This window comes from Trichomycterus rosablanca, chromosome 17 (genome assembly GCF_030014385.1).
Source record: "Trichomycterus rosablanca isolate fTriRos1 chromosome 17, fTriRos1.hap1, whole genome shotgun sequence".
NCBI lineage: Eukaryota > Metazoa > Chordata > Actinopteri > Siluriformes > Trichomycteridae > Trichomycterus > Trichomycterus rosablanca.
The window spans coordinates 22,862,122-22,874,676 of NC_086004.1; the positions used below are offsets into that span (position 1 = coordinate 22,862,122).

The following is a 12,555-nucleotide window of genomic DNA, read 5'->3' on the forward strand; positions in this document are numbered from 1 at the left end:
TGATGATAAAAATCTGAATGACAAATATGACACATCATTAAATTTTTATTAATGTAATTATTATTCAAATAGATAGTTATCCTGTTTATTACAAAATTTGCACTTGATTTTAAGACTTTTATCTCAAGTTCTACTTAAGGCTATATTTTGGTAAAAAAAAAAAAGGGGGTTGGAAATAAACTTTTGCTTTATCTGTGTTCATGTTTATATTGTGTTTATGTTTATATTAACCCTGTTGTAAAACATGAGGTGATGTTTCTAATAAAAAAAGATACATAATTGACTACACTTGAATTATTAGAATTTTGCTCCTGTAATACTGGTAAACCTTGTTAAATGTGTTTTAGACAAAACGGTAGATCTGTACAGTAGATCTGTACTTTAGCAATGACAGTGTCAGCAAATATGTTTAATGCAATTTTGTATCTCCAATTAACCTGACTGCATGACTTTGGACTGTGGGACACCTCACAGCAAGAAGGTCCTGGGTTTGATCCCCAGGTGATGCGGTCCGGGTCCTTTCTGTGGGGAGTTTGCATGTTCTCCCGGTGTCTGTGTGGGTTTCCTCCGGGAACTTCAGCTGCCTCCCACAGTCCAAAGACGTGCAAGTGAGGTGAATTGGACACACTAATCTGTCCATGACTGTGTTCGATATAAAACTTGTGAACTGATGTAACTGCCTGTATTGTCATGAGTGTAACCAAAGTGTGTAAAACATGACGTTAAAATCCTAATAAATAAATTGACCACGTCATTCGTGCGTACAGCTGTGGCATTTGATCACACAACAATCCTTGATTTACATAGTTACACAGTTAAATTTAACTATGAAGTAACTGCACGTTTTAGGCGTGTGCAAGTGTTCGGTAGATAATCAGTGATGCTGGGCGTTGTTGAGCAGGCGCGTGACGTCAGACTGACACTATAGCAGAAACGCTCGAGCCTCGAACATAAGCAGCTGTTTTAAAGGATGAGGCGTTTGCTTATCAGAGAAACACGTCAGTAGCGTCTCTACTCCTCACTGCACATTTATATACACAATTATATTTATACAATTATAAACACATAAATAAAGAATGCTTTAAAACAGAACTTACCTGTTAGTGCACACAGATAGTGTGAATTACTCGCCCTGTCCACCTCATGCACACTCAGGCTGCTACAGTTCCACTTACATTTATAACCAGCGGCTGTTTACTTTGCCACGCTAATCTCTCCACCCCCTTTTTCAAAAATGTCACGTAAAGCACGTACGACCACGCCCCTCGTTTGCTTTTAAAACCCCTGCGTTGCCACCTCCATAGAAATTAAGCTAATGTTAAATCCAAGTCTTTAATCCACTATACGGTTTACTGCTCAGTTATTTACCCTGGTTAATAAGTCTGTAGTTTATATCTCACATAATTATACATTTCATTTTCCTTGCATCATTTTTACTTGTTATACAATTGTGTGTACAATTTATTTCATGCCTGCGTTCCAAACTGCAGTATTAACAATACAAATTAAAATGCACTAATTAGTCATACAAGTAGGCTTAGACATAGCTGTTCTGTGTAAATTCAAAAGGCATAGAGTGACTTAAAATCAAACTAGGTTTGTTTTCTCCTTAATGAGTTGTTTATTCCCAGCCACATATAAGTCATGAGTAATAAAGCATTTGAACAGAAGCTCATTTCCTTCACCTAATGAAAAACGTAGCATTGTGTCTGAATTTACTTTTTACCTTAAGGCTAAAGCCAACCACTTACACTAGTTTTTAAAATACTGTACTTACATGAGGTAGGTGTACCACCCTAGGCCTGACTGCAAAACAATTTAAATGCATTTGCATGCCACAAAGCGTGCTTTACTGTAGATTTATGAGGAAATCATTTCAGTCATCCTGTGTTTATTATTTGTGTTTTAGGACATGCTAGATGAATGAATCTTGCTATGCGGTATAAGTAGCCACTACGGACCCCCAAACCACCAAGGCAAGGCATTTTCTGCATAGAATATATGTACAGCTTTTTCTTTGAATAGTAGTTTCAGGTAGTTTTTCTTGATGCAACAGTGGACTGTGTTAAGTTACAATGGTTTTTTGAAGTACTCCCAAGCCCATAATGCTATATTTATCACAGTAGGTCACATATATTTGTCAGTGATCTCTAGTCTAACCCTGAACAAATGAAGATATTTTCAGGTTTGTTGAATCTTTTCCATTCATATGTAAAGTAGATGATGCACAATGTAAATTATGTGCAATTTTGCACTGAGAAATGTTCTTTCAACTAATTGTCAGTTAGAAATGTTCTGACAATTTACACTTGTCAACTGACAATTTTGAATTAACAGAGCACCAATTTGTTTTCATTGCATTTTATAAAATGTCTTGTCTTTTCAGAAAATGGGTTTGTAAATGAAAATAAACTAAATAGGTTTATTACTCAAATCATGCTGATGGGTTTTAGGCATGATGGTACAAAGCAGGCATTGTTGGTTCTTCATAGTTCCAGCATCTGGTCTCTGCTTGCTGTCTGTGTGAAGAGAACTATTTACTGTCTGGTTTGGCTCTCAACTTCTATCACTGAGTTTTTTTCTTTCTTCCTATGTTTTTCCTATGTCCTGTAGTGACCATATAAAGTAATATATAATATAATCTAACTAATTGTGGTATTGGATCATTGTTATTGTCTTTCTGTTGGCCCTATTCTGTTGCTTTTTTTGACAGTCGTGGCAACCATGGACATAATCACTGGCTCAATATCGTGGGTTTTTTTTGTTTTCATTTAATTTTGTCTTTTTTCGCGGCAAGTCGATTTCCACATGAAAACGCTGGGTGCAAGGCAGAAATACCTCATTTATTGCATGGCCTCAGCCATCTTTCCTTCCCCTAGCTTTTAGTGTTTTGCAGGTATTTAGCTCAAAATTGATTTAAGTTTACAAAATACAATCAAGCTGATCAACCAAAAGATTAATTAATTAATGCCATATCTAAACATTATGAAAAATATATATCTTCTTTCTTCATCCTCAAAAACTGTAATTGTTTTTGATGAATGGTTCCATATATCTAATCTCCATACAGTATTTGAATGTTGTGTTTCACAACCACTGGTGACACAAAGTTTTGCACAATGTAACCCTTTATTGAACATAATAGAAGACATCTTCAGTAGAGGAGAGTTTTGCAATGTAGTATTTTCTACTTTAGGGTGGTGATCTTGTCAAAATTAAAGTTGGACTGGTTGTCAAAGATGAGCTTCTAGATGGGTGTACGATGTTCTTTGAAATGTTCTTTGTAGGTTGTTTCGAAGTAACATTTACTGTCCTGAGGCCGGATGTGACTGGCTTTAATCTACAAAAACAGCAGATGAGATATCATACTGAAAAACATGAAGGCCTCAAATAATCAGTATAACAGTTTCTGAACATTCAGGGTTTCACAAACTATAAATATATACCTGTTGCAGCTGCACAGGGTTTAACTCATTTCTTTTACTATTTAAAGAAAGATAGTCCATTTTGACAGTAGAGACAGCTGGACGAGATTCTGAAGATATTAAACAAAATACAAAAAAAGAGGTTTAGAGTGCAGTAGAATAAACTGTAGAATAAAATGTGTGTGTGTTGGTTTATTTAAGCCTGTGGATCATGCTAGTGTGTGTTGTTGTTTCACGTTATTTAATCTTGTGTCACCTTGATCTCCCAGGACATGGCCGGGTGGATAAGTACATGGTTTGACCTGAGCAAACTCTTTTTGTGGATAGCTGTCATGAGTTGTGGTGCTGTAAAACATTCCTCCATGTTTGGGCTTCCCAAACTCAACGTTACTCTTGGTCCTTAGGTTCGGCCCATCCACATGAACAGGAAACTGATTATGGTTTTTCTAAGCAAGCACAAAAGACAATTAGCTTAAACAGTTAAAACATCACTGGGAAGACATGTAATTGGTGTAATCATTAAGATATTGCGGCACTAATAAGCTGGAATGTCTGGTTTGGGAAACACCTCAGAGAAGTAAAATCGGTTGGTTGTGCTGGTCATTCTTTCTTGGTTGCTCTTTGCATCTGTGTCTCCTAGAGGCACAAAGCTCAAAGTCTTTGATCTTGATTGAATAGAAATTCGGGCTGGTGAAGGCAGAACAACAATAAAAAAATTTTCAGATCAATAGCTTTGCTGTGGGTCAGAAATATCAGAAAGTGTTTCACTTGCTGAACTAGTTAAATAACCTGCTAATATGAACAGCATCAAACATATTAATATATTCTCATATACTGTAGCTGTGTCAAATATTAAATTTTCAAAGCTGTTTGTGTATTTTCAGCTATTTTAAATTAAAAGAGTTCATTCTTTGCATAATATGTTAAGTATTTGTTATTACAATATGTGTTTGCCTCAGACAGTGCATAGACTTATAAATACCAGGCTTGATTTCTTTAAAAGCCTCAGATGTGGTGGTGGTCCATTTGGGTTCCGGAGAGTCCCCAAGATTGACAGGCATACGTGTCTTTACAGAAACACGGCTGTAATAAAAAGAAACATTTAATTAATTTATTATTTCATACAGTCAGGTTTTATACAGGTAATCAATTTAGTTTTTGTTATCTATAGTATGTGCCACTTCATATATCCTTCTCACAGTCACACACATATAATGCATACGTACTTATATATGTAAATTTAAAAGAACGAAATTGATATGGCAAACGTGTACAGCCATTAAAAATAACAAAATTGCAAAATAACAAGACATTGTGATCAATAATAAAGATACAAACCCTAATAAAGTACAAACCCTATTCACTAAATAATTAGGCCATTTAGTAAAATGTGATTTGTTAATTCTCTTGAACCCTTATTTATAAAAGTACAACGAAAACATTTCGTTGTTTTCACTAACCAATTTGCTTGTTGTAAAAATAAACACATTTTGAATTTGGTACCTGCAGCACAGTTGAAAAAGAGTGGGCATGGTTATCACTCTGTTACATTGCCTTACCTAGTTTTTGCAGTTTTGCAAGTCAATACATGACTTTAGCTGCTCAAGATTTGTTGAAATATGTGATTTTATTCGCCAAGAAACATTTAACATTGTTAAAAGTCAAAGTAAAAAGTACAGTAGACCTGTGTTAACACAACCCTAACCTGGACATTATATATTAACTGAACTGAGATCCAGAAGAGATCTTGAAACATGAATAAAGAACACAAACAGAGTACTAACTGACAACACACAATCATATACACTAGACACCATCATTTTTGCTAACATCCATTATAAGGGAAAACTTACCTCTGGGCAACTACTTTGGGAAATGAGGCTGAATGCGTTGTTTCACTTTCCACTATTTTTTGTCTGTCGCCCATTTCCATGAATGACTGAAATTTCTGAAATACATTTGGGAACATGGAACAAAATCAATAAGCCAGTGAAAGTATCAAATGTTTTTGGAATAAAATTCATAGATTTTAAACAACCAAAAATATAATCATGAAATGTCCAACCAAATAAAAACATTATAATTATAACATTATTAATAACCATAACATTGTTTGCAACATTTTACCTTTTTAGTAGACTTTGCTGGAGATGAAGGTCTATATTGGAAGTCTTCGTTGTAACTGGAGCTTGGGAACAGGCTCTTTCTATCACCAGTAATTGTTGGAAATCCACCTTATACAGAAATATTGATCTTTAACTATCAAAACAATACTTACACTGAAAATTTTTTCATTTATGAAAAAGAAACTAATCATTTATCAAGACAAATAAAACTCACCTAGGTGCTTCGTATCAGCTTTAATCACGGGTGAGACCTTGTGTGCAACATAAGATTCTCTCTGTGTGGTCTCAGGAAGCTTTTCTGCTTGCTTTTTAATCTCAGCAGTCTTGACAACATTAACAGGTCTGGGCCTGGTTGACAGTAAATGAAAAGGTTGGAAACTGTCAGTCTGAGTGGTGCTGAAGCTTTGGTGACGTTGGTCTGTGTGCATTTTAAAGTTAGTTGTGAGCTTAGTCCATGCCGGGGTACAGGTAGAAAAGACAGTTGGATGATGAAAAAAGTTGCTGGCCATTTCTGTCTGGAACTCTTTGTAATGTTGAAGATCCTTGTGCTCAAAATTTGTTGGTTCAGGTGGAGGAACAGCAGCAGTTTTTGTTAAGAGGCTAAATGAATTGAAGTCGTGCTTGAAAGTTGTCTGGTAAATCTTATCAGACCTATCTCTCCAGAATTTATCTCCGAGTGGGATATTTGATATCCTGGAAAGATTATTTTCAAACAGAATATGAGGTGTTGTACCCATATTCAAGCTGATCACATTAACAAAACCCTTTAGGTTCAATGTCCTGGTTGTAAATTGTGTGTGTATCTCCGTGTGTCTTGCTTTGAAATGATCTGTCTCTGATCTGAAGGTGAGGTATAAAGCACACACAGAATCCAGTGATGTAATCACACAGTGACGTCACAAGTGGCTGTAGCTTATAGTGCGTTATATAAAAACTGTTAATGTGTCTGTGCATGAGTGATGTGGGAATAAAAGAGGATTGAAAGACAATTACACCGACCCAGTGTTAATTCTTTAATTTCGCTTTTTATTCTTTACGTAGAATCACATATTAATCAGGAAAATCATTCTAACCATAACGCAAGGTCGTAGCCATGAACTGAACTTTAGTGGGGACCAGATTTTACCGGATGATGGGGCTGGAGGTGATTGGGTTACTGCTATTCTAAAACATTTCTGCAATACAAAAAAACTCATGGGAACACTGACAAATCTTAACATTACAGAAAACTAATGAGAGAAATCTGTTTATTATCATTTTTATAGTATTATTGAGGGGTATTTAGAGCATATTTAAATATTGGTTGCATGCCCCAATATACAGTATACTGTGATTACAGCATTGCCATAAACATGATTACTGGACACATAACACTGATGCCCTCTATAGGAAAGGACAGAGACTGTTCTTTTCGAGGAGACCGAGGTCTTTCAATGTGTGCAATAGACTGTTTGCAGTGGTGTGCTGGGGTGGTGGCATCAAGGTTGGAGAAGCCAATAAACTAAATAAGCTGGTGAGGAAAGCCAGCTCTGTGGTGGATCTGGAGCTGGACAGTTGGGAAGTAATTAGTGAGAGGAGGATGAAGGACAAAATAGGGGCAATCCTGGACAATCCCTCTCACCCTCTCAATGAGGAACTTTGGCAGCTGGCAGTTCTTTTAGTCACAGGCTTATTCCTTCAGCCGTTCTTTTGTGCCAACTGCCATAACAATAACAGAATACACAGACTGTCCTCACACTGACAAGCCACCCTTTTCCCTGCACTCTTTCCCTGACTCTACATTTCATACCACACACATATGTATATATTTATATATAGTATAGATTGTGTTGTCTTATATAGTTGTATTTGTCGTACTGCTGTATCATAGTATTGCATTTAATAGTCAATATTTTTATAATTTGTTTACTTTTTTAAAATTTTATTCTGCTCTATTTATTTGCTCTATTTACTGTACTTACACTGTACTGGAGCTGCTGCAACACTCGAATTCCCCCCCATAGGGATCAATAAAGGAATCTTATCTTATCTTATTATGTAATTCATATGATTTATTTTTGTCATTATTTATTACATTTTGAAATTGTATTTGTAATTCAGTTTAGCTTTAGTGTGTTTTGTTTATTTTTAACAATACTAGTCCTTCTAAATAGTTTTATCATTTTGTCTATTTTAGGATGTTTTTACCAGTTAATAAATACATAGAGCATATTGTTCACACACCCACTTTTACAGTTCAGTGTTTTGTAAAATTATTCTGCTATATACCTGCATATAATTGCTTATAAGGGTTTTAAATAAAACATGTTTTTATCTGTGAGGAAGTTAATTTATATAATTTCATGTAAATCAGCGCCTCTCTTCGGTTTGTATGTGGAATTGCTGTAATATTTGATGTATTTTTACTTTCTTACCAATAGAAGGTGCTGTGGTGCTGTACAACACTAAACTGGTAACAGTGGTTTAAAATGAGAAACAGACCAAATAAATACAAATATTGTGCATTTATGAAGCTACAGGATCATAAACTGTGATGATTACATTGTTACATAATTAATGTTGCTGTTTAAATTCTCACCTGTAAGTTTCAACTATATCTATTACTGTTACATTTACACTGTGGGAAGAACAGCTGTAAAATATAAACACGTTAAATATAAACAATGAGAAAACTATTCCTAAGTTAAACTGTAATGCTTTAGTTTGATGTGATTTGTTTGGTGATAGTAAATGTAAAAGACTGAGTTGCGTTGTATTGCTCAGGCTGTACTGCAGCGTCTATTCACAGGCGCGATCCCACTACTGATCGGCACGGGGGCTTTGACCTGCTCCGTTTCCGACCTGGATCGGTTCACCCCTCCTTAGACGACCTGGAGGTCCCGAGCTCCCTCAGGAGCACCATATCGATACCGAACTTAGTGCGGACACCCGATCGACATAGTCCACAGCAGCCCAGAACCCCTGAGCTCAAACTCTCCGCCAGCCTCAGCCTCCCGGTAGCTTGGATTACAGGCACGCGCCACCGCGCCCGGCGAGAGCAGCACAGAGCTGAAGAGCATTTAAACACAAACTCAAGCTGTAATTCTCACAGCGCCATCTAGTGTTTTATATGATGATCAAAGCTTTTACAAGCCATTCTGCAATGAAAATAAACTTTGTTTTCATTTGACCAAGAATTAATACGTGAATAAATAACAGTGCTGGTAGAATCTTTTTAAACACCATTTTACACTGAGAGATTCGCCTTTTAAAGACAGTGGCCTGATTTGACCAATTGAGTGTCTCCGCGGTGACAGTATGAACCAATGAACGGCCACCAGGTTCATCGCGGTGATATAAGTGAGATGAAAACAGAAGTGATGTGTCTAACGGGACTGTGTAGGATGGATACATAGCAGCTGTAGCTAACACATACTCACACGTTTGATTACAATATAAATAAACAAGGTGAGAAATTTACTGTTTTACTCTGTACAACTAATAAACTTAACACATACTTCGGTTTTTGATAACATAGATAACATAGTTTTTAGACCGCGTGACAGTAAATGTCGGTAAAAACGGTTGCAGTGGCACACGGTAGCTAGCTAATACTGAATGACGGTGAAGAAGAGCGGTATTTATAAAGCATATTAAACCTGTTATAACGCTTCATTATTTAAAATACATGAGCTCCAGAGGAGGTTTAAAGCTCTGCAAATATTATCAGTTAGTTTGTATGGCGGTAACAAGAAAGAATAGGCCAACCAGGGAGTGGCTGTGTTCCGAACCGAACAATACAAGCCGACATGTATTATTTATTATTTATATATTATTTATAGGTAGGTCAGGCATTACAAATATAACTTTTATTAAAATGTTACCGTAAACAACATTCAAAATGGCATCATATAGGGTGCATTATTAAGGATACACGCATTGTCTTCAAATACTACATATATATATATATAGTAAAATAAGGTATCAGTGTTTTTTTTATATTTAAATACATTTTAAAACATGTTTAATTTTGTCATTGGTGTGATTAAATGAAAACTGATGATAAAAAATAGCTTTTATATCCATTTAAAATCAAATCAACAAAACAAAGTGTGCAAAAAGTCAGTAGCCTGAATCCCTGGATATGTATAAATGTAGATTATGAGGATTGATGATGATGATGATGATGACACTTCCTCTTCTTTTTCTTCCAGATGCAGTTCATGCTGCTGTTTAGCCGCCAGGGCAAGCTGCGCCTGCAGAAATGGTATGTGCCACTGTCCGACACACAAAAGAAAAAGATTTCTCGTGAGGTCATCCAGATGGTGTTGGCTCGCAAACCCAAGATGTGCAGCTTTCTGGAGTGGAGGGATTTAAAAATTGTGTACAAGAGGTAAGAACGTCAAAAGTATTGACACCAGCCCACCACCAATGTTCAAGACAAAGTGATGCCACTGGCCTAGTCAGGAACTTGGCAGACACAATTACCTTCTTGCCACTGCAACAGCCTCTCCTACAGTCTATACATTTAAAAAATGTAGTATTGATATGAACTGGTACCACAATTTGATCTAACTGACAGTACATAAAGAATTTGGGCACTACCACCAGTAAAGTTCAAGGTTGTAGTTTTTGTGCAGAAGTATTATGTTCATGAGAAATCAAAAAACAGTAATTAATTATAATAAGTATTCAACTGCACAATACTTTTTCCGCCATAGTGTTAACAACTGAACACTTCGACTCATGAATTGATTAGTTGCAAGATTACTGTTCCAAACTAATACTTGAGTGTCAAGTATTGGCCACAGTGTGGTCAAGGCCAAAGTATGACCATAAAATTTTTTATTTTGTAATGCAATGAAGGACAATGATGAAGTGTGACCATTAATAGCTACATTGTTTTTCTTTGCAGATATGCCAGCCTGTACTTTTGCTGTGCTGTGGAAGACCAGGAAAATGAACTAATAACCCTTGAAGTCATTCACAGATATGTTGAGCTGCTGGACAAGTACTTCGGGAGTGTGAGTTGTGTTACAATGGGTCACACATTGCCTTTGTGGTCGATCAATATAAGTGTGTGTGTGCTGGACATCATCTTTAACTTTAGGAAGTCACACATTTTCTTTGTGGTCGATCACTGTAGGTGTGTGAGCTGGACATCATCTTTAACTTTGAGAAGGCCTACTACATCTTGGATGAGTTTATATTGGGTGGGGAAGCACAGGAGACTTCCAAGAAGATTGTGCTGAAGGCCATTGAACAGGCCGATATGTTACAAGAGGTGGGGAAAGATATAGACTGCATGGAAAATATTGTTTGTGTCATTAAGGATTGTATAAGGTATATTGGTATTGTGTTTTTTCCATTTCATTTAAATCAAACGCTTTATCTTGGTTTATCTTTATCGTGGAGTTGCTTCAGGTCTGTTTATTCAAGGAAACACTGGGCTCAAAGCAGGTATGCCCTGAACAGCTACATTACAGGGCTTTGGACATAGCCAATCATGTCAGTGTAGACACCTGTAGTGGGTATAGCTGAAACACCTAAATTCAATAATTAAGAGTTGCCTATATGAATTTGACCAAATAGTACATTCATTCTAAATTTGAAAGCTGCATATACATAACAAACCAGTGTATCTACCTGAAGAAACCCTTTGACGAAGACTTGCATCAGAACAGTCATTAAGTTAGGATCAGGGTAACTGTTAATAGGTATACACTATTTGATATAAGATTTTTTTCCTCACACTTCTAGGAGGCAGAAGCACCACGCAGTGTACTGGAGGAGATTGGACTCACATAAGATGGAAGCCCTGCACCCCAATCCTCCCATCCCCATTTACTCAACCCAAACAAGAAACACTTTCCTCATTTCTCATATGCAGGTACAATAGTATAAAAAAAATTGATGTTTAGCGTGTTATTATTGTCGCACAAAATATTTGCATCTGGTGTAAAAATATGCAAAGGAAGTAACTGGTATAAAAACATTCCGGAGTCATCTTTACTAAACTCTATACGTTTAAGAGCAGTTATGTGTATGACACTAAGTATCACAGTTATCTGTTGTTTCAAAGTAGCAAATCTCTTTATTACCTCACTTTGTGCCCTTCACTGCCTTAAGACATGATTTATGAATTGGTTTAGACAACATCTTATACAACTTTGTAACTGGAATTGAATTCATGCATCAGTAGTTCAAAAATTAAACCACAAGTATTTGGAATCATATATGCTAATGCTGTTTAGAAAATGGGTTAGTACTGACTGTATTATCATGTGAACTGATTCAGTATTAGAAAAGCATTACCAATAACTGTAAATGTGTAGCACCTACCGTGAGCATTATGCATCGTATTATCAGGAAGGTATGTCTTAATCATTTTTTTCCCTTCCTTTAGTAGCTGGGTATTGTAAATTATGTGTACAGTCATTCCGAAATCTTACCTGGCTGTTGCCTGGCTGTTACCACTGACATAATAATTTAATTAAATGCCTTCCAGGTTTTCTTTGTATTTTAGTACCAAAGAACGTCTTTCTTTTCAATTCCTTTTGTATAATTTTCAAGTTACACTGTGATTCACTGCCTAGTCTACGACAAATACTGAGGTTCTTCAAAATAAAAGAAATATGGATTAAAACTTACTGAAATACATTTTATTTTTTACTGTAATTGCTGATTCCTTTTTCATGCTCTAGTCCTTATTTGAGTTTTTTTTTTTGAAAACTACTTTTGCACATTGAGTTAAAATAAAGCAAAGTGTATTAAAAGTATAAACATAATCATCTTAACTATGTTAGAATATATTTCAAGTCTTATTTAAACCCCAGATTGCAGAAGGACATGGTAAAAAGTAGCCGGCCCACGGTGATGTGTAGACCTAACTACAAAAGTAGGAGCTACCTAGTGTCCAAGATTACGCTTGTGTCTATTTGTGTTCACGGAGTAAAACAAATACTTAAAAAATTACATCAATATAACTCATGAATATAACTCGAGGTCTGGCTGTTATTCAATAT

At 36.0% G+C, this 12,555-nt stretch overlaps 2 protein-coding genes across 2 annotated transcripts; one reads left to right on the plus strand and one right to left on the minus strand.

Moving 5' to 3' along the window:
- Positions 1 to 3,120: 3,120 nt before the first annotated feature.
- On the minus strand, positions 3,121 to 6,233 carry si:dkey-13m1.5 (uncharacterized). The gene is made up of 8 exons (XM_063013305.1): positions 5,766 to 6,233; positions 5,553 to 5,659; positions 5,279 to 5,373; positions 4,408 to 4,508; positions 3,994 to 4,112; positions 3,682 to 3,871; positions 3,447 to 3,535; positions 3,121 to 3,340 (listed from the first exon to the last, which is right to left on the minus strand). The coding sequence occupies exons 1-8, from the start codon at positions 6,058 to 6,060 to the stop codon at positions 3,248 to 3,250; spliced, it is 1,089 nt and encodes a 362-aa protein (XP_062869375.1). The 5' UTR covers positions 6,061 to 6,233; the 3' UTR covers positions 3,121 to 3,247.
- Positions 6,234 to 8,913: 2,680 nt separating this feature from the next.
- ap1s2 (adaptor related protein complex 1 subunit sigma 2) lies at positions 8,914 to 12,180 on the plus strand. Its single transcript, XM_063012555.1, has 5 exons — positions 8,914 to 8,998; positions 9,745 to 9,923; positions 10,446 to 10,554; positions 10,677 to 10,814; positions 11,291 to 12,180. Exons 2-5 carry the CDS (start codon positions 9,745 to 9,747, stop codon positions 11,336 to 11,338), a joined length of 474 nt encoding a protein of 157 aa, XP_062868625.1. The 5' UTR covers positions 8,914 to 8,998; the 3' UTR covers positions 11,339 to 12,180.
- The last annotated feature ends 375 nt before the right edge of the window (positions 12,181 to 12,555 follow it).